Source organism: Macaca nemestrina, chromosome 2, assembly GCF_043159975.1.
Source record: "Macaca nemestrina isolate mMacNem1 chromosome 2, mMacNem.hap1, whole genome shotgun sequence".
Classification (NCBI taxonomy): domain Eukaryota; kingdom Metazoa; phylum Chordata; class Mammalia; order Primates; family Cercopithecidae; genus Macaca; species Macaca nemestrina.
Window position 1 is genome coordinate 36,110,035 of NC_092126.1, and position 25,327 is coordinate 36,135,361.

At 44.0% G+C, this 25,327-nt stretch overlaps 1 protein-coding gene and 1 long non-coding RNA gene across 3 annotated transcripts in view; one reads left to right on the forward strand and one right to left on the reverse strand.

The window, feature by feature from the left end:
* LOC105469874 (beaded filament structural protein 2) overlaps positions 1 to 19,184 on the forward strand; it is a 67,055-nt gene extending 47,871 nt beyond the window's left edge. The window contains exons 5-7 of the mRNA XM_011721428.3: positions 10,885 to 11,016; positions 16,374 to 16,594; positions 18,946 to 19,184. Of these exons, the coding sequence (XP_011719730.1) occupies positions 10,885 to 11,016; positions 16,374 to 16,594; positions 18,946 to 18,949 (357 nt within the window). The 3' untranslated portion in view covers positions 18,950 to 19,184. The remainder of the gene's footprint in view (positions 1 to 10,884; positions 11,017 to 16,373; positions 16,595 to 18,945) is intronic.
* A 245-nt stretch (positions 19,185 to 19,429) lies between these two features.
* LOC105469872 (uncharacterized) lies at positions 19,430 to 24,503 on the reverse strand. 2 transcript variants are annotated; one of them, XR_980106.2, is made up of 4 exons: positions 24,371 to 24,503; positions 23,482 to 23,645; positions 21,495 to 21,630; positions 19,430 to 21,340 (listed from the first exon to the last, which is right to left on the reverse strand). It is a non-coding gene; the product is annotated as an uncharacterized lncRNA (long non-coding RNA). The 2 variants fall into 2 exon arrangements; XR_980107.2 differs by lacking the exon at positions 23,482 to 23,645.
* Between the last annotated feature and the right edge of the window lie 824 nt (positions 24,504 to 25,327).

Genomic DNA, 25,327 nt, shown 5'->3' on the forward strand with positions numbered 1-25,327 from the left:
TCACAAAAATACAAAAATTAGCCAGGTATGGTGACATGTGCCTGTAGTCCCACGGGAACTACTTGGGAAGCTGACATGGGAGGATCACCTGAGCCTAGGAGGTCGAGGTTACAATGAGCTATGATTGCACCACTGCACTCCAGTCTGGACAACAGAATGAGACTCTGTCTCAAAAATAAATAAATAAATAAGGCTGAGGAACTAACTTTTAATTCTATTTCATTTTTATTTAAGCAGCTACAGATGACTAGTGACTACTCTATGACACAGCATAGGTCTAGATTTACCCACGAGGAGACTGGAAAGCTTGAATAGCATGTCTCCATGTCATCTACACCTACAAACAATAATTTTCCCTGTAAACAGACATTTTATACAGGCTACTCTGTCTAGACTTTTTCTATTCTTGCTTTTGCCAACAAGAGTCAATATTTTCTAAGATATACGAAGCTGGATTAAAACAGGCACTGCCACTCTGACTCTAGACTATAAGATGACCTGTTGTGATATTGCCATGTTAACCACCTGGGGAAGTTCCTTTCCAGGGGAACAGCAAAAGCAGGATGCCTGACAGCATCTGTGATCCAGAGGCTCCTGGGTGCTGAGCTGGCTGGACTCCCTGAGGCCTCTTCAGTGAAATAAGCCATGGCTGTAGCCCAGTGTGCTGGAGGCAAACACTGAACGGGGATCCCCAAGCATCTTTATATCTCTGTATCTCACAGAGAGCTTCACAAAAGCGTCCCTGTTTGCTTTTATGTCTTTTTAAATTTACTTTTATTTCAACATGTATAATAGATAATATACTCACTTAGTTCAAAATTCAAAACATACAAAATGATATACAATGAAAAGTTCTACCCAACCCATGTGCTAGCCACCATTTTTTTCTATGGGAGTCAATCAATGTTATCCTTTTCTTGTATATCGTTTCAGAAACATTTTACCCGTATACAAAGAAATATGTACCTATTCTTTCCTGTCTTTTTACACAAGTAGTATTCAGAACATACTGCTTTATGACTGTATGATATCATACCACAGGGGGCAGCAAACTCTGGCCCACAAGTCAAATCTGACCCATTGCCTCTGTTTACAAATAAAGTTTTATTGGAACATGACCATCACATTCATTTACATATGGTCTATGGCTGCATTTGCACTACACCAGCGGGGTTCAATAGTTGCAACAGAGACCATATGGCCTGCTGAGCCTAAAACATTTACTATCTAGCTAGTCACAGAAAAAGTTGTAACCTCTGTTCTAGCTAACAGATGCCTCAGAATTTGTTTAGCCTGTTCCCTGCTGCTGGGCATTGAGGGTGGCTTCCAATCTTTTGCTATTAGAAGAAATTAGTCACTAACATGGTATACCTCTCATTTCCAAACATAGAAATGTATCTGTATCTGTTAAATGAACTTACAGACATGGAATTGCTGGCCCCAAAAGTGTGTGCATTGGTAGTTTTGATAAATACTGCCAATTACTCTCTACAAAGATTATAACAATTTACATTTCTATCAGAAATATTTGACAGTGTCCATTTCCCCATATCTTCACCAATACTTTGTGATCTTTGCTAATACTACGGGTTAAAATGCATTTCTTACAAATTGCTTTTGTGTGTACTAGCAGATCATATCTTTTGCCCATTTTGGTTACTGTAGTTGTATGCTATAGTTGCATATACCAGTTGGTGCGGCTGCAAAGAGAATGGGGAGAATCAAGAATCAGAGTAGATTTTAAAAGGAAAAACCAAAAGACTGTCTCGTTGAGGTAGGTACTGCCTACTCTGCCTATTCTTTTCTCTAGTTAAGACAACACACAGGCTGGGTGTGGTGACTCACTCCTGTAATCCCAGCACTTTGGGAAGCCAAGGCAGGCAGATCACTTAAGGTCAGGAGTTCAAGACCAGCCTGGCCAACATGGTGAAACTGCGTCTCCACTAAAAATACAAAAAATTAACCGGGTGTGGTGGGGCACACATGTAATCCCAGCCACTGGGGAGGCTGAGGCATGAGAATCACTTGAACCCGGGAGGTGGAGGATTGCAGTGAGCTGAGAACACTCCACTGCACTCCAGCCTGGGTGACAGAGTGAGACTCTGTCTCAAAACAACAAACAAAAAAACACAGACATTGTAGAGGGTTCTCCCAGGCCCTTATCTTCTTATAGAGTGTGTTTAAACTCACAACAGGTTGACTACCAGTATCTGGGTACCTACATAGGGGATCACCCAACATTGCAACCTCTTTCTTACATCTTCTACCAAGGAATCTCTACTCACTCATTCATTCAAAATCCATTTGTCAAGGACAAACCAGGTACAAGGCCCTGACTTGATGCTATGGTTCCTGAAGTCCCTGACTTCTAAGAACGCTCATCCCAGGCTACCAGATTGTGCTGATCTCAAAGTATATCTTAGATATTTTTAAATAGATCTTTCCCATAAAAAGTGTAAGGACTGGCCAGGCACAGTGGCTTATGCCTGTAATCCTGCTGCTTTGGAAGGCTGAGGCAGGAGGATCCCTTGAGGTCAGGAGCTTGAGACCAGCCTGGGCAGCACATCAACACGCCATCTGTAAAAAAAAAAAATTTCTTAATTGGTCAGGTGTGAAAGCATGCAACTATAGTCCTAGCTACTCAGGAGGCTGAGGCAGGAGAATTGCTTGAACTCAGGAGGTCAAGGCTGCAGTGAGCTATGATCTTATCACTGCACTCCAACCTGGGCAACAGAGTGAGACCCTGTCTCAAAATAAAATAATAGAAAAATCTATTTTTCTCTTTAGAATTAGACTCATTGCTGAGCCTTTTCGGCTGATTTTATCAAGAGGATGAGTTTACTTATTACCAAGGAGGCAGCAAGGTCACAAAGCCATTTGCTCCTCTGTGTTTTGTTTGGCAGCTTCAACAGAGGCTGGGAATTGGTCCTACACTCAAACAGCAGCTTCAATAGCTGGGCAGTTCTTGTATAAACTCACGGAGAAACTTGTTGCAGCCTAGCCGGGCCAGCTTCTCTGCCAGTGTTGAAGTTTCATTGAGTGAGGCGTGCACTTCTTTTTAATCCCTGCTGAGGAGAGCCCATGTCGCTAGTGTAGATTGGATGGCATCCAGCCTTCTCCCAAATAAATCCTACATCTGGCTGAGGAAGTTCGGGAGTGTGTGCTGCCTGTCAAAAGCTAGCCTTAGCTAAATAACAAATGACACCACATAACTGTAAAATGACTTACAACTGTTATAATAACGATAGCTGATCCTCTTAATGAAAAGGAGATTTGATCTCTTTCTATTCCTGGTAGATCCTTCTCTTCTTCCCTAGTTCCTAGCATGTGCCTGGCCTATATTGTAGACCTTCAATAAATATTATTGAGCACGTTCTAGGTGTAAAAAGCTATGTTAGGTCCCCAAAAGGGGCAGAGGGGTGTGTAAGAAGTTGTTCCTGTAAACAAGGAACCCACAGTCCAGTGTGGATGTTGGCTGGTGTACCTGTGGGAGGCAAGAAATGGGTAGAAAGGCTACTCTTCTACAAGGCAGGATGAAATTTTCCACAAAAGCAGAGCCAGCCAAGCTTTTATGGAGCACCTACCAAGGGTTCTAAGCACCTGACAAGTATGTTCTCATTTAATCTTCCCAACATGAGAGAGGTATTGTGATTTTAGCATTTTATAGAGGAGGAAACTGAAGCACAGAGAGGTTAGGTAATTTGCCCAAAATTACACACTTAGAAAGTGGCAACACCGGGATTCAAATTACACATCTGACTCCAGAATCCACACTCTTAACTGCCAGTTTGAACTGGACAGACCACATGAATGGGGAGACCTTAATTTGGTTTTTTAAAAAGATTTTTTTGCAGAAACAGGGTTTCACTATGTTGCCCAGGCTGGTCTTGAACTACCGGCCTCAATCGATCCTTCTGCTTTGGCCTCCCAAAGTGCTGGGATTGCAGATGTGAGCCACCATGCCCAGCTGATTTCTTTTTCAAGAATAAATAAGTGACATCTTGTGGAATGTGAGGTTGGAGAGGCCTTTGTCCTGAGGGGCTAAAAGTTATGCCAGACTTCTGTTGGGAGCTTTTCAAACCAAGGGTCTGTGCCCTCCTTGCGGGATTATTCTATGAAACAAGATAGGGAACCTCTGTATTCCCACGGGACCATTGTTGACCTTTCTCCATGAACAGCACGATGAGATTAGCATGATCTCATGAAATCTGAAAAGTGCTTAAGAGCCAAGGCAGGTAGCTGCATTCTGCAGTAGAACAAGGCTCATATAAAGCAATTGATTACCAGTTGCAAAAACCAGAGTGCTGGAGTGACTTGCTCAAACCTGCACAGCAACTGCTCAGTGAAAGGCAGAAGACACACGAGGCAGACAGCTCATTTGGATCCATGATCTGCTGAGAATGCACTTGCAATTTCAAAGACCAGGAAGTATCATCATCCTCTCCCCTCACTCTCTCTCCTAAACACTCACCTTCCCCTCACATTGCAAGGTAGCCTTTCTCTCAGTTCTGGGTCATTGCCAAGGGCGTGTTTAGGAATGGCCATCCTAATCAGCAAAGTGGGTCAGGCTTGGACTTGAAGATGGTCCTTTTCCTCTTTCCCAGTCCTCATTTCTATCTTCAAGAGTCAGACCCTCAAATAGTTAATTATTACTTACTCAGAACACATTGCTTTTCTCTTCTTACATCCTTCATGTGCAAAAACATGCTAATTTAATTTGAAATTTTTGAAATTTGAAAATCTTTATTATGTTTCAAAATGTGGACATGCTGTCCTGCCCCAGAAGTAATTGCACTCCCACGCAGCTGGAGTGCAAACATGGGCAGCTCAGGTCCTGTGCAGTTTCAAAGCCTGGGGATCAACATATCTGAATTTCATCACACCCCCTAACAACTACACTGGGCAACAAAACACAGCCCCACCTTCCTATCCTCAGGGGCTGGATGACACACCTACTATTTGGTCTATGAGAAGAAATCTGGAGGCACAGGGTTGAAATGGAAACAGAAATAGAATTATAATAACCAGAAAGCACAAATCTAAAAAGCCATTGGATGAAAATGTGTAATACTTTTAGGTGAATTACTTTTAGTAGTGGTTACTCGAGGTGTGTTAAAGCAATTAAGTGGGAAGTATCTCTTGCGGTGAGATGATTTGAGAAGGAACACAGTGACATTAAAACTTGTAGTGATCAAATTACATTCTTTTGCCCTTTCAGTCTTAAACTAGAAGAAAGCCTTTGTTAGGTGCTGGAAGGTCTTTAACACCTCTGTTGTACTTATTTATCTCCCCTTTCCACAAAGAGAAAACAGGACTCAGGACTTAGCAGCTTGGCAATCAATAGTAGCTGGAATTTAATAACAGTGGTTTGTTATAATTTTGTTAATTTTTTAGTTATCCTCTACGCACTGCAAGGGATACTGTTTCATTGGTTTCTGTAGAGATCTAGAATTTTGCTTCCATGGACCAGGCATCACCTGGGAGTGCAGATTTCTGAGCCGTACTCAGGATCCCCTGCATCACAGCCCACATTTTCACAAGATCCTCAGGTGATGCTGATGCTCATTTAAACTACAGTTTCCATTTTAAACTAACCTACATTTTGCAGATAACTAACCTACCGTTTCCATTTTAAACACATTTATTTGTAAAGAAAGAGTGAATTGGTTTAAATAAAAATAGCATGAATGAGTATTAAGATAGTGTGAAAAACCATGTCGGTCGGTGGTCCAAGAACATTTGAGAAACACTTAAATACAGTATTTTTGCTAATGAAACTAAGACATAGTGTTTCAGCCAAGAGATCAGTAAGTATCACGGAAGCCATTCACTGGATTGAGAGGGGACAAATCATGTGAGGGACTGTGGCTATAGCCTTGGCCAGCAGCTTTACACCAGACCTGCCCACCAAGGCTTTGAAAGTTGCCTCCATTCCTTCCCTGGCTCTTCCCCATGGAGTGATGGTAAATGTTTCACAGCTGCTTTCTGGGTGAAATATATGTATATGTATATATGTGCCAATCAAATTCACAGTACTACTAAAGGGTAATGTAACAATTTCCGTTGATTTTTTTATATATAATTTTAGAGGTAACACAAATTTTAAGACAAAATACTTTGCTATTTCAATTACACCCATAACTTCAGCATGACTTGCTATTTCTTGGAAAAATCACCAACCATTTTTTTATAATTCTATCATCAACAATAGTATCACAAAATCAGACTACAAAAAATGCTTGAGGCCGGGCGCGGTGGCTCAAGCCTGTAATCCCAGCACTTTGGGAGGCCGAGACGGGCGGATCACGAGGTCAGGAGATCGAGACCATCCTGGCTAACACGGTGAAACCCCGTCTCTACTAAAAAATACAAAAAAAAACTAGCCGGGCGAGGTGGCGGGCGCCTGTAGTCCCGGCTACTCGGGAGGCTGAGGCAGGAGAATGGCGGGAACCCGGGAGGCGGAGCTTGCAGTGAGCTGAGATCCGGCCACAGCACTCCAGCCTGGGTGACAGAGCGAGACTCTGTCTCAAAAAAAAAAAAAAAAAAAAAAAAAAAAAAAAAAAAAAAGCTTGATTACTAATTTCCGATTAAGCAAAAAGTCACTCACTTATTTGTTACCGGTGGCAAATCTGTAGGGGGTCTGCAGCAACCTCAATTCTTGCCTCCTCAGAAGAAAGAATTCGACTGAGGGGCATAAAGCAGAAGAGACTGAGGCAAGTTTTAGAACAGGTGTGAAAGTTTATTTAAAAACTCTAGAGCAGAGACTGGGCACGGTGGCTCACACCTGTAATCCCAGCACTTTGGGAAGCTGAAGCCGGAGGATCACCTGAGTTAAGGAGTTCGAGACCAGCCTGGCCAACATGGAGAAACCCTTTCTCTACTAAAAATACAAAAATCAGCCAGGTGCGGTGGCAGGCGCCTGTAATCTCAGCTACTCGGAAGGCTGAGGCAGGAGAATTGCTTAAACCTGGGAGGCAGAGGTTGCAGTGAGCTGAGATCACGCCATCCCACTCCAGCCTGGGGGACAAGAGCAAGACTTCGTCTCAAAACAAAACAAAACAAAACAAAAAACTCTAGAGCAGAAACCAAAGGAAGGAAATACACTTGGAAGAGGGCCCAGCAGGCAACTTGAAAGACAAGTGTGCGGTTTGACCTTTTGACTTGGGGATTTAAACGTTGGCATGCTTCTGGGATCTTGTGTACCTTCTCCCCTGATTCCACCCTTGGGGCGGGGTGTCCGCATGGGCGATGGCCTGCTAGCACTTTGGAGGGGAGCATGCGCAGTGTGTTTACTGGAGTTGTACACATGCTCATTTGAGGCATTCTTCTCTTACCAGCTGAATGCCCCTAGGAGGTCATATACCAGTTTAACTCTGCCATTTTGCCTCTTAGTGTGCATGCTTGAGCTCACTTGCCTAGCTCCTGAGATCTTATCAGGAAATTGCTGATCACCAGTTTCAGGTTTTTTTCTATCTTTAGGGAGACTGCTTTTCCCTGCCAGCTGTGACAAGTTACTATTTTAGAGAGACAGTTAACAACCACCTGACCATCACCTGATGGTCGCCTGACATTCTTAGTTGGTTGCGGGGGTGCCTCTCCTGCCCTGTTCATGTCTGACTGGCTACCTATTAGCCACCTATGTTACAGTTACCAGTAATAATATAATTTTTCTTTCCCCCGAGACGGAGTCTCGCTCTGTCGCCCAGGCTGGAGTGCAGTGGCCCGATCTCGGCTCACCGCAACCTCCGCCTCCCAGGTTCACGCCATTCTCTTGCCTCAGCCTCCCGAGTAGCTGGGACCACAGGCGCCTGCCACCACGCCCGGCTAATTTTTTGTATTTTTAGTAGAGACGGGGTTTCACCGGGTTAGCCAGGATGGTCTCGATCTCCTGACCTCGTGATCCGCCCGCCTCAGCCTCCCAAAGTGCTAGGATTACAGGCGTGAGCCACCGCGCCTGGCCAGTAGCAATATAATTTAATTTCTAATGATGGCTGTGTTTAGCCGTCAGCTTACAACATGCCTGGAAATTTAAAAATCAGCTCCTGTGAGCTGTTAGGAGCCAGTTCGAGTTCACTACTGCTCCCCGCCACCCTCTGTAGCTACATTACCTGACTCCATTTGCCTTCCAGGATGCCCCACCTCCTGCCTCCCACCCACCTACACAGCCCATGTGACCAGGACCCCAACCCCAAACAGGGGAGAAAAACTGGGGTACTGATCTTAAGAATGTGGAAGATAAGGAGTATACTTCAGAATGATCCACCTGAGTTTGGGGGAAGATACCTCCAATTTTAGGGATCTTAAATTGGTAGATTGGTGGAGATGACAGCATTAAATACTGGTTGGGAGCACATTTCTGGGTCTGCTGCTGGGCTTGAATCCTGTTTCTGTCTCTCATTGGCCATATAATCTTCAGCAAACAACTCAATCTCCCTGTGCCTCAGTTTCCTATGAGGATAATAATGACATCTGCTTCATAGGGTTGTAAACATTAAATTAGATAATCGATTAAAACTTTTAACATGGTGCTTGGCACAGAGTAAGTGCCTAATACATATTCGTTATTAGTAGTCGTATTTATTACTATTTAACTGTTACTAAATATTTAACTCTTCATAGTAGCATTTAACTATTACCATTTTGTTATTTAACTATTAAATAATAAACGTCGTTTGTTGGCTACTATTACTTTTTACATTTGGAAAATATATACAGCCAGTGTTTTCATGCTTTTAGGGTTCTAAAGGCTTCAGCATGCTTAATCTGCTGGAAGCCTCATAGTGACCACAGGACAGAGTCATTATATGATTATGAGTATGATTCTCCATTCATTGTGGTCTGTGTTCCGTGGGCAAAACTGAGACTCTGAGAGGCTGAATGATGGCCTAGGGCCACAAGCTGTTGGCTAACCAGTCAGAGCTGGGTCCAAGGCTTCTGTTCTCCTTCAGCTGCTTCAAAGCCTTTAATGGTCATTCTATGGGCTCTGTAAAGACTTCAAACAGTAAGAATTGGAGGTGCTACTACTAAGCTATGAGCCTCTTGACTTGGGGTTTCTTTTTTTTTTTTTTTTGAGACAGAGTCTCACTGTCACCCAGGCTGGAGTGCAGTGGTGCCATCTCGGCTCACTGCAACCTCTGCCTCCTGGGTTCAAGAATTCTCTGTCTCAGCCTCCCGAGTAGCTGGGACTATAGGCTCACGCTACCACACCCGGCTGATTTTTGTATTTTTAGTAGGGATGGGTTTTCAACATATTGGTCAGTCTGGTCTCAAACTCCTGACCTCAGGTGATCCACCCACCTCGGCCTCCCAAAGTGCTGGGATTACAGGCGTGAGCCACTGTACCCCGCCTTGACTTGGGGTTTCTAGCCAGTTCATTAGATTGGATTATCTTTGGATTATTCTGTAAATAAATATTCATATGTGGTAAAAATGGTAATTCCAGAAAACCATAACCTAGGAAAGTAGAGTTTTTTCCCTCCTACATTCTTGGCTAGGTGGCATTCCATCAGACTGCATCAAAGAAACTGGGGATGATCTCCTATTTTTCATCTTTTCCCCACAAAAGAGGAGTGACAATGACCTGCTCCCCTGAATATATAGGAAGGGATCTGACTCTGTCCATCTTGCTCTGGGGAGAAGGTTAAAAGCACAGAGCTTCCCTATGTCTGGGTCACAGTTTCACAGTTGTGGCTAGACGTATGGTTTTCACAAGGAAACAGGGACTGTCAGATTGACAGAGATCAAGTCGGATAGCTCCTTGTTGGAGGGCGGTATGGGACAACTGGCACTGTCTTACAATGCTGAAACGGATTTCAAGTTTTCCGAAGGGAAACTTGCCACTATTCACCGAAATTAAAAACATATACCCTTTCTAATCAGCAGCTCTACTACAAGAACTACTTTCTCAAAGACATGCTCTTGTATGAAAAATAAGGGATCTAAGCTGTTTCTTTGCACCATTGTTTGTAATAGGGAAAGAAAGACTAGAAACAATCTGAGTGTCCACCAGCAGAGACTTCTAAATAAATTGCAGCCCTTCCAAACAAGACAACACTGTGCAGCCACTAAAAACAATGTACTCGATTTCTATTAGGTTGGTGCAAAATTAATTGCCGTCTCAGCCATTGAAAGTAGTGGCAAAAACTGCAATCACTTTTGCACCAACCTAATATATACTGATATAGAATAATTTCTAAGATATATTAAGTACCAAAGCAAGAGGGGATAATACATATTTATAAACATATAAACTATTTCTGGAAAGAGGAATAAGAAACTAGAAATAAGAGAACTGGGTAATTAGGACATGGGAGAAAAGGAGACTTTCTATATAGTCTGTAGGAAATCTTTTGAATTGTATTTCATTTGCACGCATCGTATGTTCAAAATAAATGCATTTTTGTATACAAGTTGGTGAAGGGACCTGTTTAAAAAAAAAGATGTTTCCAGCTAGGCGCAGTGGCTCATGCCTGTGATCCTAGCACTTTGGGAGGCCAAGGCGGGCGGATTACCTGAGGTCAGGCGTTCAGGACCACCCTGGCCAACATGGTGAAACCTGTCTCTACTAAAAATATTTAAAAAAAAAAAAAAATTAGCCAGGCATGGTGGCAGGCACCTGTAATCCCAGCTACTCGAGGCTGGAGAATTGCTTGAACCCAGAAGGAGGAAGTTGCGGTGAGCTGAGATCGCACCACTGCACTCCAGCCTGGGCTATAGAGCGAGACTTCATCTCAAAAAAAAAAAAAAAAAAAAAAAGATGTTTCCATGTGACAGCTGTGTTTCCTCTGGTTTGAGGCAGTGGAGTGGTGATTAGAAAGGCTAGGAAGGAAGGATGGGCTCAGCTCCTGATCTTCCCCGCTCATACTGAGACCTGACTCTCCACAGCAACAGGCGGAGGTGGCCCACATGTCCCAGACCCAGGAAGAGAAGCTGGCAGCTGCCCTCAGGGTGGAGTTACACAACACTTCGTGCCAAGTCCAGAGCCTCCAGGCTGAGACAGAATCCTTACGTGCCCTGGTAAGTGGGCCAAGGAAAGACCTGGCATCCCTGTGCTAATTTTAACTCTCTACTGTCAAATTCCAGTATTATGGACCATAGTTTCCAGGGGATTCCCATCTCACAGCATGAGTTTTGAGGCCTGAAATGTCTTCTGACTCTCAAGGATCATCAGATACTGAACCACAGCACGTGCAATAGACACTGTAGTGCCCCCCTGAAATCTCTCTTACCAGGCTGCTGCTATAAATGTTGGCTGTTAACATCCACAGCCGCCCCTTTTCAGCTGCCCCACTGCTCCAGAGACCTGCCCTTACCCACACTGAGGACACCTGGCCCAGGAAGTTAGGCCCTGCCCCCACAGCCCTCAGCTCTGACTGAGAGGGGGTTTTAAAAGCCCAGCCCTCTTGCTTCAACATGGAACTAGCTCCATTCTGTAGAGCTCTCCATAGGACCAGCCTGTAGCCAGATTCTGGAGACCACATCCTCGCTTAGTGCCTTCCTCTGCCCTGTCCTGCTTTCCTCACTCCCCCTTTTCCTGAGAGTACTCCTTAATGATTTGCGAGTTCCAGGATCCCTAACTCAGGCTCTGCTTCTGGAGAACCCAACCTGAGACAGCTAGTAAGCTCTCAGACTCACTGTGATTTGCAAGCACATCTCTTTTATCATTAATTATTATTGATTAAAATATTGTTAAAATAATCAATAAAATGTATTAATAATGAAGCAATCCACCCTCTGACCTCTGGGATGGACTGAAGTTCTATTTGGGTGTTAAACACAGCTCTTCTTAGATGTCCCCTCCAGGAGGTCATTTGCACTATTCTAACTACAGCTTTGTTGGTGCAAATCAAAGGTTGGCCCATGTAATCCTTGTGCAGCTGAGATGGCCTGGAGTCAATGAGGCGCATGATAGGATGTAGGTCAGCGCAAGCATGTAGGAGAAATAGATCTGGGGATTTGAGGGGAGGAAAATCAAGAGTAATAGAGTCAGAAGGGCTCAGCTCCTCCATTTATCCCTTGGGTAAATAGGCAAATCCCTGAACCACAGTTTACTCTTCTGCAAAATGGGTATGACAGTCACAGCCCAGCCCACTTCTCAGTGATTCTAGGAGGATCCAAGGTGTGGATGCACATGAGCACACTCTTCTGACTTTTGGCATTACTTTGAGAACTTGCTAGTTCCTGGAACTGTGCCAAGTGCTTTGGGAACATGAAATGAATTAGATATGGTCCCTGCCTCCAAGGAGTTAATGTGGCTTCCGGGGAGGAGCTGATATAAATGTGAGGGCGTGGCAGGTGGGAGACAGCACCCCTGCTGTGGGTGTCAGGGAGTCAGGGGGTAGACTTCGTGGTGGGTGCTCTACTCACTCACTAGCTGTGTGACCGAGCAGAGCTTTCATTTTCTCACTTGTAAAGTGAGGATCTATTTTGACTGTCATACCTTTTACTGTCTCAGTAGCTTAAAACGACAGTGAATCACTTCTTCTCTCATTCTGTGATTTAGGCAGAGTTCAGCAGGGATAACTCCTCTGTATCATGTGGCCTCTGCTGGGGCTGGACACCCAAAAATGACTTCTTCACTTAGCTTGTCTGGTGACTCCATTGTGCATCTCCTTTCTCTCTCCCTGTGACCACTCCATGTAGCCGGCTTAGACCTCCTCATACCATGACAGCCTGACATAGTCAAACTTCTGATATAGCACCTGAGTGAGCACAGAAGCTACCAGGCCTCTTAACACCTGGGCTTGAAAGTCTCTGCACATCACTTACACCACATTCTAGTGGTCAAAGCGTCACCAGACTATCCTAGATTCAACGGGGAGAGAAATAAACTCAACCTCTTGATGAGACAATGGCAAGGTCACATTGAGAAAGCGATTGTGGAGTGGAGATAATTGTTGCAGCTGCCAATGCAAGTGTGAGCCACGTCAGGACAGTAATAGAATTTACCTCATAATGTCATTGAGATGATTGATAATGTATGTCAAGCCCTCAGCACAGTGCCTGGCACTTAGTGAGCAGTCAATAAATGCCATCTATTATTAATTATCATATAAAATTGCTATACTAACTACTAGAATAGTAACTCCAAGTTGGCATCACCAGCCACCTGGTCACCTCACTTAAACCCATGGTCCTAACTATTGGGAAAAAATGGAAAAAGAATTTACACTCTCAACCAGAAAGCTTCAGAGTAGTGGCATTCTTTCTATGCCCATGGCCCAGAACAGGCTGCTCTGTTCCCTGCTGGTTCTGGTAGATTACTGTTCTGGTCACAGGGCCTTGCAGCCACGGTGAGGAGCACACACTGGGACAAAATAGGTAACAAACTCTCCTACAGTTTTCAGATACAGGAAGTTCATCCAGCCATTCCTGTTATTCTCAGTCAGAGCGATCTGTGCACACAAAAGGCCCCCACAGCTTATATAAACTTCAGACAGCCAAGCTGGCGAGACTTTCGGCCCCCTTTGCCGATAAGGCACTATTTGCATTGGAAGCTAGGCACGAATAATGGTACTTGAGACCTGCTGAACTCTGTGTCCAGTCAACTCAAATCAGGAATGAAATTCAAGGCCAGAAATCACAGAAGGTCACTCTTTTACTTTCTGGAGGGTTTTGCAATTCTAGAAAGTCCTTCAAATCTCTAGAGACCTGCAGAGTAAGCGTGCTTCTGTGACCTCAGTTTGTTTGCTGGTGCTGTCTGTGTGGCTGACCGAGCCCGCGTGCTGCCTGCAGCAGTAGCCTGGTCATAGTCGCTCAAGCTCAAGCATCTCCGGGAGAACCAGGCATTCTCTTTCTGCCAGAGTATCAGGGACTTAGGTAGGGAAGCTGGATTTGGACTTTAAGGTTAAGATGGAAGACACATATAACCTTTGGCTGGGGTTCCAGTGAATGCCCTGTTGGCAGTGGGTCCTAAGTCACCAAGGAAAAACCTCAGGCCACATGAAGAACTCATCTAGAAGATGGAGAAAAACTACAGACAGATGATCCAACCATGATTCTGTGAAGCATGTTCCCAAATCACAGATGTTACAAATCCAATGTCAACAATAACTAGTCACAAATTAAGTACTTTCATGTATAAACAAAGAAAGAAAACCCAGGGAGGTTGGAACAAATGATGCTCAAAGTGAAGGTGGCCATTTCTGCATCCTCACTGCTATAGAAAGGTTTTCAGATTCTATTAAATAATAACCCTAGACCAGACACTGATCTAGATTTATTCTCTAGTGATCACATTTTGCCTCTTACAAATATGCCTCAGGTAGATGAGAATCTGACTCAACATTCTCATATCCTGTGGAATTAAGAAGATTTAAATAAGGTAATATGGTGATACCTGCTAATAGCAGTCATGATTTAAGATGGTGTCATGACAAAGAATTTTCTATTTCATCCACAGTGGTCATAAGGGTATAAAAAATCTCCTCCTGGAGGGCAGGGTACAGAATCTCGTTTCATCAAAATTTAATTCAATCCAATTTAGAAAGTTTTTTTTGTGTGTGTTATATTAAAAAGCCAGATGCTAAAGGATAGGCGAACCATAAATGAAACTATTAGAAAATGTTAAACACAGACATAGCTTTTTAAAGGGGTTTATTGATCAGCTCTGTAGTCTTCAGGACATGGTGCATGGGAAGATGAGAAGAGCGAAGTTTCCAGTCTAATGGGGAGACACAGGTATTGCAATAAGTGTAACCATAATACAAGTGCTATCATCCAGGGCAACCTACACATACCAAGAACCTATTCTGTGCCAGGCCCTGACTTGTGTGCTGGGACTAAAGAGACTTGGTTCCTTCCAAGTCTCACCATCTGGTGGAAGAGACATGCCCATAAGCAAGCTTAGCCCACTGTGGTAAGTTTAAGAGCATGCATGAGCTTGGGGAGCCATGGAAATACAGAGGGTCTCCTAACCTAGCTTGGTGATGGTAGCAGCAGAGGAGTTTCAAAGACAGCTTCCTGGGGCAGATTACCTCTGAGCTTGGACTTGGGGATGAGTAGGAGTGAGTGAGGTGAGGATGCTGGAAGGAATGGAGGAGCATGGTGCAGGTGGAGGAAACAACACAGACCAAATAAACTCCAAGACTGGAAGTGTTGATGCTGCCGTAGGGTGGGGATAAAGATGGAAAGATACTGGGCCAGCTGTGTGAGCCGTATTAGGGGCCCTGGGGAGCCATCAATGGAGTTTAAGCAGAGGAGATACAGGCCCAGGTTTAGGCTTTCGACAGAGCACTGTGGCTATTTGTGTGTGGAACTCAGGAAGAGGAGGAACTAGAGGTGGGGAGATGAGCTAAGAGGCCACTGAGGGTACCACAGGTGAGAGGTGACAAGCTTCCAATCCCAGGCCATGGTGGCTGCATAATGTGAAAACTTCTCAAGAGGTACAAGAAGCAGGACTCATAATATACAGGAAGCCGTGATGGTTGCATTTGGAAGAAGAGAACGAAGGAAAGCAGGAACACATCTTTCCCCAGTTTCTAGCTCACATGGGTTCACCAGTTGAAGCTTAGACTAGGAGGAGCCAGCAGGTTCAGGAGGCAGCCAGTGGCTTCATTTTGGACACCTTGATGTGAAGTCTGAATATATATTTCCAGTAAGAAGTTCAGTGGCAGGTCCATAGCTACTGAAGGAAAGATTGGTGGTGGAATTACCAACGCAGGACGTGGCCTGGAGACGACTGTTCAAATCATGAGTATGATGGAGACCAACATAGACCCAGGACGCACTGCTTGGAAAAAAAGCAGGCTCAGGATGGGCACTGGGGAGCCCACAGTGAGGGGACGGCAGAGGAAAAGGGATAGGCAAAAATGTGCTACTAAAACACCAAAGGGGAAAATGCTGAGTATATAAAGGCCAGAGACATTCATTCTGAGGACAGTGATCTGGGAAAGAATGCTGGAGGAGATTCTAGCCAAATGATGGATGGGGTTTCCGCAGCACAGGGAGAAGGGGTCCCCCGGGGAGTGAAAAAATCAGAAGAAAAAGCCCCGGAGAACAAGATTTCTTTGAAGAAACACCTGCAAGCTGCCTCCCATTTGTCTTTCTCAATCCCTCTCCCTCTTGCTCCACTCCTCTCTCACACCCCCTTTCTTTTCTCCCTCCCTCTCTCCTTCTCTTTTTCGCCTCCCTCTCTCCCATCAAAAAGGTCATTCAATCAGACTAATCGACAGTCTGACCTGAGTGGGATTCCTTATTTTTCCCACGGAGCCACTAAGAATAATAACCCCCGTCAGCCTCCGTAACTGGCAAGGTCCCTGCCACAGGGGGAATAGTCCAGGCTACCACCAGCCCCTGCCACTGCTCTGCACACCTCTCTCTTCAAGGGCCCGGCCTGTCGTCCTCGGGTTTGGACCAGGTTCGCTCTTTTGCAGAAACGAGGCCTGGAGAACACCTTGCACGATGCCAAGCACTGGCATGACATGGAGCTCCAGAACCTGGGCGCTGTGGTCGGCAGGCTGGAGGCGGAGCTCAGCGAGATCCGCGCGGAGGCGGAGCAGCAGCAACAGGAGCGCGCGCATCTGCTGGCCCGCAAGTGCCAGCTGCAGAAGGACGTGGCGTCCTACCACGCCCTGCTGGACAGGGAGGAGAGCGGGTAAGCCTCGCTTCTGCGTCAATAAGGGATGCATATTCATGGCTTTAAAAATAATTATTTTCCAAACACTGTAGAAGTATTTAAGAAATCACCCCAGACTTCCTCTCACATAGGCACCCATTCCCACAGCCTAGCTGTGTCCTTCCTTTCCTATCCACATACAAATTATATATATAATATATATTCACATACTAATACATTTTCTATATGTATGCATATTTATGTATGTATATATACACACGTATGCGTACATATATACACACATACATTCACACACATGTGTATACCTAGGATGTACATAATAGCTGTTAGGAATGTTTCAGTTGTTTGTAATAGAACCTAATTAATGAGGCTATAAACCAGTGCTCCTGAAACTAATGTGCACTCAAAACCCTGGGCATCTTTTTTTTTGGGGGGGTGGGGTGCGGGGATACAGGGTCTCGTCTCGCTGTGTTGCCCAGGCTGGTCTCGACTCAAACCCCTGGGCTCAAGTGATCCTCTCACCTAAGCCTCCAGAATAGCTGGGATTACAGGTGTGAGCCGTGACACCCCGGCTGGGCATCTTTTTAAAATGCAGATTCTGCTTCAGTACATCTGCGGTGGGGTCTGAGAGTCTTCCTTTCTTTTTTTTTTTTTTTTTTTTTTTTTTTTTGAGACAGAGTCTCGCTCTGTCGCCCGGGCTGGAGTGCAGTGGCCGGATCTCAGCTCACTGCAAGCTCCGCCTCCCGGGTTCACGCCATTCTCCTGCCTCAGCCTCCCGAGTAGCTGGGACTACAGGCGCCCACCACCGCGCCCGGCTAATTTTTTTTTTTTTTTTGTATTTTTTAGTAGAGACGGGGTTTCACCGTGTTAACCAGGATGGTCTCGATCTCCTGACCTCGTGATCCGCCCGTCTCGGCCTCCCAAAGTGCTGGGATTACAGGCTTGAGCCACCGCGCCCGGCCTTGAGAGTCTTCCTTTCTAACAAGCTCCCAGGGGGTGACTATACTGCTGCTCCACAGACCACACTCTGACTAGCAAAGATGTGTAAACCATTTATTTAAGAGTCCCAGATATAGGTGATCTAGGCTGTTCAAAGATTTCGGTAAGGACTCAAGCTTTTTTCATCTTTCTAACATACCATGATAACATTGGCTTTTTATCTTTGTTACCACATGCCAGCCACAGATCCAAATATCACATCCTCATTCATGGCCAGAAGTGGGAGAGAAGAGGCAGCAGCAAAAAAAAAAAAAAAAGGCTTTTTCTTGAGTGGCCCTCTCCTTTAATCAGTGAAGGAAAGACATTTGGAGGCTTGCAGTGGACTGTCCCTTATATCTCATAGACCAGAACCTGCTTATACTGGCCATATCCATCTTCAAGGGAGGCTGAGAAAGCAACTCTTTAGCTTTTCCAGACTCCATAGTGGAGGCAGGCAAGGGGTTGGGAATAGCAGTTGAGTTAGTCTGCCATAATTACACACACACACTTGCACTCACTCTTTTTTTAATAGATAAGGATTCTGGAGGCATGTACATCAGCCTTGGGCCTTAGTTGCCTTGCCAACTCTTTCCAGAAACCCAGGCCCTGATTTTGTATCATAGTTCTCTGCCTTCTTATTTCCCTCCAAGGCCCCTTCTCTGACATATGTTGAGTAAGGAATAGAGACAGCTTGGTGATCGTATCATTCAATCCCTCCTGATTCAAGAGAGAACACAAAGACCCAGAACAGAAAAAGATTTGCACATGATCACACAGGAGGCGGAGACAGCACTGGGACGGGAGCCCAGGTCTCCTGCTCTCTCCAACAGTGTAATCTCTCTTTATTCAGCAGGCGGGAGAGACTCAAGGAAGCGACCTAACCACGCCCTGCTTTCAAATGGAAAATATGTCATCCAGCTCCTCTCCAACTGTCTTTTATTGAATTGATTTTTGTTGATTATAAAAGCCAGATGTTCCTAATTTTTTTTCAGATGCCTATGAGCATCTGAATAAACACACAAAGTCAGTTTAAACAAACACCAAGAGCAGTGAGTTAGGCTGCGTTACTTGCTAAGAATTTATGTGCTACATTCATTTAGTGAGTGCCAGCGCAGACCTGACTCTTGATTATTTTCATTTATCCCCCAAACCCTGCCAAAACAACATCGTGATCCCTCTTTTACAGACAGGAAACAAAGCCTCAGAGAGCTTAAGTCATGGCCCAGGGTCTCACAGCAAATAACCATGGAGTAATGATTTAAAATCCAAAACTATCTTGTTCCAAAGGCCAGATGCTTTCATGAGACAGCCCCCTTTCTCGTAATCCTGTTGTGACAGAATGACCCATTTTCCTCGCCCATGGCCTCTGACTCCTATGTGTTTCCTTTCAGCTGATGGAGAAACTTCCTCCTTTCATGAAGAAAACACCCTTCCTCATCAGCTGACCCGTGAAGTTGCTTGAGGAGCTTTCTCCTGAGTTCCAGTCCCTGCTGGATTCCCTGGTTAATTCAGCTTGAGCTGAAAAGCTTCTTGGAAGTGGAGAGGGTCCTTCTGCTTTAATCTGAGTAGTCTGTAGCTTGAGCAGCCTCCCTTGTCCTCCTTCAAATAAATGCTTTGTGCGCAGCGTCCAGTTTGCCCACCTTGTTCAACTCACTATAGGTTCAAGATGGATATCACTTTACCTGCCTGGCCTTTGCTCGCAGAGCTATGCTTGAAGGCTTCTGGAAGGATTCCCTTGAGTGTGACGCCATCTGCCTCCCTAGGGTCACCTGCTCTTGGGTTTGTCAACATAAAAGTGCTGTGGAGGCAAAAGCAGTGCTCGTGGCATGCAGGATTGCCGCAGTCTGGGACAAAAAACAACGCTCTTGCTCGAGAGGGGATTAATGTGGTGCTTTATTGCATGTTTCATAATTACAGGCATCATGGAGCATTCAGACCTCTTTAATATACTCTGCATGCATATTCATGTGCAGACACACACATTTCACTTGCTATTGGCAGAGCACCTCTCAATCAGTTAAAAGGGAACTTCAGTCTCAGCCCAATCTAAACCCATTCAATCTAAGTGGGGGATTAATTACACTGTGGTTGCTCACCCCACTTACAGCCTCAGAATTTTCTTCCAGGGTCCTTTCCCCAGTTCTCTCAGGGCCTAAGCCGGCCAAATATAGTTCATGCATCTGCCACCTACCCAGCCAAGACTCTCTTGCCTTCTGATTAAAATTGAAACCACCACCTGTGTCCTACCACAGGTTCTCAGTGTCTCTAAAACTGAAAGGAAAAAAAAAAACCAAACAACCAAAAAAAAAAAAAAAAAAAAAACCCAACCTTAATTTCATCATTCTTCCCTCAAACTTCTGTCGGTCTACCTATCACACAGAATTACGGACCAAAATATCCAAGCTGAGTCTTTGTGTTTCTGAGCTGCTAATCCAGACAGGGGAGTGTATCCAACACGGGTACATTTGAAAACCCCCATACCTGAGGGTCCGAATAGCCAAGGCCCACACAAACAAAAGAACATTTATTTATCCTTAAGGATTGCTTATAAGAGAAGCAAGGTGGCTGGGTGCGGTGGCTCATGCCTGTAATCCCAGCACTTTGGGAGGCCAAGGTGGGCAGATCACAAGGTCAGGAGTTCGAGACCAGCCTGGCCAATATGGTGAAACCCCGTCTCTACTGAAAATACAGAAATTAGCCAGGCTTGGGTGGCGGGCACCTGTAGTCCCAGCTACTCAGGAAGCTGAAGCAGGAGAATTGCTTGAACCCTGGAGGCGGAGGTTGCAGTGAGCCGAGATTGCGCCACTACACTCCAACCTAGGCAACAGAGCAAGACTGTCTCAAAAAAGAAAAAAAAAAGGCAAGATATGTGGTATCCTTGTTGGAATTGCTACAACTGGTTTTCCTTTTTGGCCTACAGGAGCAAAGGAATTGTATTAAAGATCACATGAGCAGAACAGCTATTTACAATGTGCATAGAACCTTGACATAGGTCAGTTTGTTGTTCGAGACATGGAAATAGGCAAGACGCCCTAAAACTACATTTTAGCAAAGTATCCATCTCCTCCATAGCTGCACACTATGGGGCTGCCCATAATTGAACCACCTTGATACAAGAGTCCTGCCAGAAAACAAAGTGTGTGGCTGGCCTTGCTATGTTGGATGCACAAGACACTGAGGTCTGTTTCTTTGCTTTCTTTCTCGTTACTATTAATTTTTGGCCCCTCAGGCAAGACCTAAATTCCTAACCTAAAGGTAGCTGGAGGCTTCAAAGGTGAGAGTCCCCGAAAGGTCAGCTATCAAAGGGAGGTACTTCTATGACTGAATGGCCATGCAGTTTTTAGAACCTGGAAGTCGTTTCGGCCGCTGGAAAGAGGGGAGAAGGAATCTGCGCATACTCCTGAGTTTCCACCAGACAGCACACTGTGCAGGGTTGCACACGCTCGGTCTCCTCCACACCATCATCTGAAAGAGCAGCTGCCGTAAATCATTCAGTTAATCACCCTTTGGCAGGGAGAGCCATGGCAGACTGGTGCTTCCAGTTCCCAGCACAGGCTCTTGCTGTTTCTAATGAGGCTTCATTAACAGGTATGAGAAGGCGCTGCTGGCCCCCCAACTCTGCCAGGGCCTTGTTTAAATCAGGCTTCCTCTCACGACATCCCGGTACAATTATGCTTTGGCGGTGGTTCACTGACAGGTGGCAGGGGAGGCTGCTGCTTGTATTGGTGTCAAGGACAGAGCATTTGTTCTGGAGCAGACCACAGCAGGGCTCCCAATAGACACCTCCTGAAACACAACCGAGCGCTATTTCCACACCAGGCAACTCCACTGGCCTCTGGCCTGGCTTCTGGAGGGCTGTGTTAACTCCCAATGGGATTGCTAGAGGATCCATTGGCTTTCAGATTCAACATTCTTTTAGATCAAGATCCTTAAATCTTACCTTCATGATCATCTGTAACACTTCTTAGCATGTACTGGTGCCCAGACATTTCGGTGCATTTTGGGGATACCAATAAAAAGAAGACCCAGTTTCTGCCCTCATGGGTTTACAGCCTTGGTGAGTGCAGGTGTGCTCCCTGGAGGATCAACAATGCAAAGGATAAGTAAAGCAAAGCAGACAGAGCAGCACGTCACAGTTTTCACAGCCCCTTCATAGATTCATTTTGTCATCAAAGGTATGAAAATAGACATCTGAGTCTGACCGCACTTGGTTTTCAGCAAGATGATTTAGCAAGAACCATCAAGCACCATGCCTGTCTCTGATTGTCTCCACACACCCCATAGATATTATTTTATAAACCCTTACATTGTCTTGCTTGTTTTGAGAAAAGGATGGGTTGTTTCTTTGGAGACAAATCTAGAATCTTATCTGGGATTGCCAGACTTAGCAAATAAAAATATATAGAATGCCCAGTTTAATTTAAATTTCAGATAAAAAAATGAATAAGTTTTTAGTATAAGTATGTCCCACATGTTGCATGAGACATACTTATGCTAAAACATTATCTGACAGCTCTAATAATATCAGACAGAAGCACTCCATACTTCGTATTCCCCACATAGTTATCTGACCTCAAGCCATTCATAAAGGTTTGCCTAGCACTTCCAGTTGGGACACCCCAATACACAAGAAGGGGAAAGGATGGCCCAGGCTGTGTCTTTACCCATTCTTGATTGGAAACTCAGTCCCCTGACACAAAAGCACCATTGTGTTTGAGAAATTAGTCTGCTAGTTTAGTGAAGAAATACAGCAAACTGTTTTCTCAGCTGAAGTAACTGGTTTGACTGGATCATATCGACTGGTTATTTTGGACAAAAGGTTGAGCAGGAACAGAATAGATCCCAGCATAGACATGCAGTGCTGCAGAGTCGACAGAATGTTCACTATCATGCCCAAGAGAAAATACTCCATTTTCTCCTGCTCCTCCTGAGAGCGGAAGGTAATTTGCACCACAGGGAGTCCAGTTTTCAGTGCAATTCTGGGACTGGACAAAAAACCACGTTGCAGCTTAAAGAAAGGGCTTTGCAAAATGGATGAGCAACAAGCTACTAAATTTCTTTGGACAAGTCATGGCTACTTTGTTTTTGTTTTGTTTTTATCTGCAGCTAAAGTTCTTATCGATATCCTAGACAGGAAAGATGTATAAATGGGGTTCACAACTTTAAACTAAAAAGACAAAGGCAAACCTGACAAGATGATTAAGACAAGTTGTCACTAACTTCCTGAATGATAATTAATGGTGTTGTGGTTGCTTTGAGAAGAAAACAAAAGGAGAGGGGACAGGAAATCAATAGACTAGTGGTAGGTTCAGCCCCTCATTGTTTAGTACCAGCAACCAAAAGAAAAGAAGCAAGAGAAACATGTAGGGTAATAAATTGTCCTGAGGAAGTGAAATAGTGGGTTTACACATTATTTTGGGAATTCAGTCTTAGCAGTTCACCAGAGCAACAATCATGCTGAGTAGTGGAAAGCTCCCTCCAAAACTAAATCCTCTTCCTCAATAAATATTTATTCAGCCCCTGTTATATGTCAATGCCATGTTAGGTGCCAAGAATATGAAGACGTACAAAATGTGAACCTGCCCTTAAATAATCTAGATTAGCACTGTCCAATAGAAACAGAATGCAAGCTACATATGTAATGTTAATTTTTCTAATAGCCATATTTTAAACAGGGAAAAATAAACAGGTAAAATTAATTTTAATATATCTTAATATCTTGTTATGTCCAAAATTCTATTATTTCATAATGTAATCATATTTTAAATTATTAATGAGAGTTTTATATTTTTGGTACTAAGTTTGAAATCTGGCTTATGTTTTACCTTGATAGCCCATCTCAATTCAGATATTAAATCTTCATCAGAAATACTTGAGCTATATTTAGATTTCATAAAATTGATAGTTGAAAAAGTAGATTGACGTACCCAAGCTGTTCCAAACACACTTAAAAGTTTTCCAATAACTGAATTTAAGATCACAAAATTTGTTTTCCTTTGATCTTCACATCCACCTTGACATAAATGGTTCATCTTTTTCAGAAGAGTTAATGTGACTTTGAAGCAAAAGCACATCAGTTTCAAAATCCCACCTGTCCAAGTTAAGTAAATTCATTAACTCTTCCATCTCATTCAGTATTTATTAACATCATGTTCAAGGAGGTATTACATATATTAAGAATCAAGTCGAAATTTATCAACATAAAAAAATCCCGTTTCAAATTTTTCTTATAAGTTTTACAGGACAAATATTTTACACAGCTTAAGTTTTTAAATTAAATTTTTAATTAATTAAAATTAAATAACATTTAAAATTCAGCTCTTCAGTCACACTAGTCATATTTCAAGAGCTCAATAGCCACATGTGGCCAGTGGCTACCACATTGGACAGCACAGATTAAAGTTGAGTAGAGGTGGGTGGGATCTACAATGGATTTGACCAGTTTGTGAAAACAATCCAGGTCATATTTGCACGATAATTTGTGAGAAGTCCTGCTTTCTCACAAATTTACCTCACCAAATACATCAGAAATTCCTGGCAGGTGAGTGTCCCACCTAGAAACAGAGTGGCTACATTCCAACAGTTGGAATGTTGGCCTCCTACTTGGCCCAAGTAATCCTTCTACTGCACTGCACTGCTTCTCATAACTAGGTCTTTTGGAGGGAGTTTCCTCTACCAGGATCTTGAGCCTCCCCGGACACAGGCCATCTGTTTTCTTCCATACCCCTCTCCTTTCCTTAATCCCCTAACCACATGAGCCCTGGGAGGAGTGAGCTGAATCAAAGAGGCTAGCATGGCCGAACAGTCAGCCCCCACCTGCTCAGTCAGACCGCTTTGCTGTTCTCTTCTCTCCCTCATGGTGATTTTCTCTCCAAGGTCTCATAGCCTGTTTCTCATCTAGCTTCAGGACCCACCTCAAATTACTTCAGTTCTTCTGACAGCTCTGAACCCTGTCTCTGGACTGAATTCTCGTTCCTGTTTCAGCCCCATGCAAATCAAGGCAAGTGACCAAGCATCTGTTTCAACATCCCCAGACACTTTCTGAGCTTTTTTAAAAAACATACACAAATCAATAAATGTAATCCATCACATAAACGGAACCAACGACAAAAACCACATGATTATCTCAATCGATGTAGAAAAGGCCTTAGACAAAATTCAACAGCCCTTCATGATAAAAACTCTCAATAAACTAGGTATTGATGGAATGTATCTCAAAATAATAAGAGCTATTTATGACAAATCCACAGCCAACATCATACTGAACGGGCCAAAACTGGAAGCATTCCCTTTGAAAACCAGCACAAGACAAGGATGCCCTCTCTCACCACTCCTACTCAACATAGGGTTGGAAGTTCTGGCCAGGGAAGTCAGGCAAGAGAAAGAAATAAAGGGTATCCAATTAGGAAAAGAAGAAGTCAAATTGTCCCTGTTTGCAGATGACATGATTGTATATTTAGAAGACCCCATCATCTCAGCCCAAAATGTCCTTAAGCTGATAAGCAACTTCAGCAAAGTCTCAGGATACAAAATGAATGTGCAAAAATCACAAGCATTCCTATACACCAATAACGGACAAACAGAGAGCCAAATCATGAGTTAACTCCCATTCACAATTGCTTCAAAGAGAATAAAATACCTAGGAATAAAACTTATAAGGGATGTGAAGGACTTCTTCAAGGAGAACTACAAACCACTGCTCAACGAAATAAAAGAGGACACAAACAAATGGAAGAACATTCCATGCTCACAGATAGGAAGAATCAATATCAT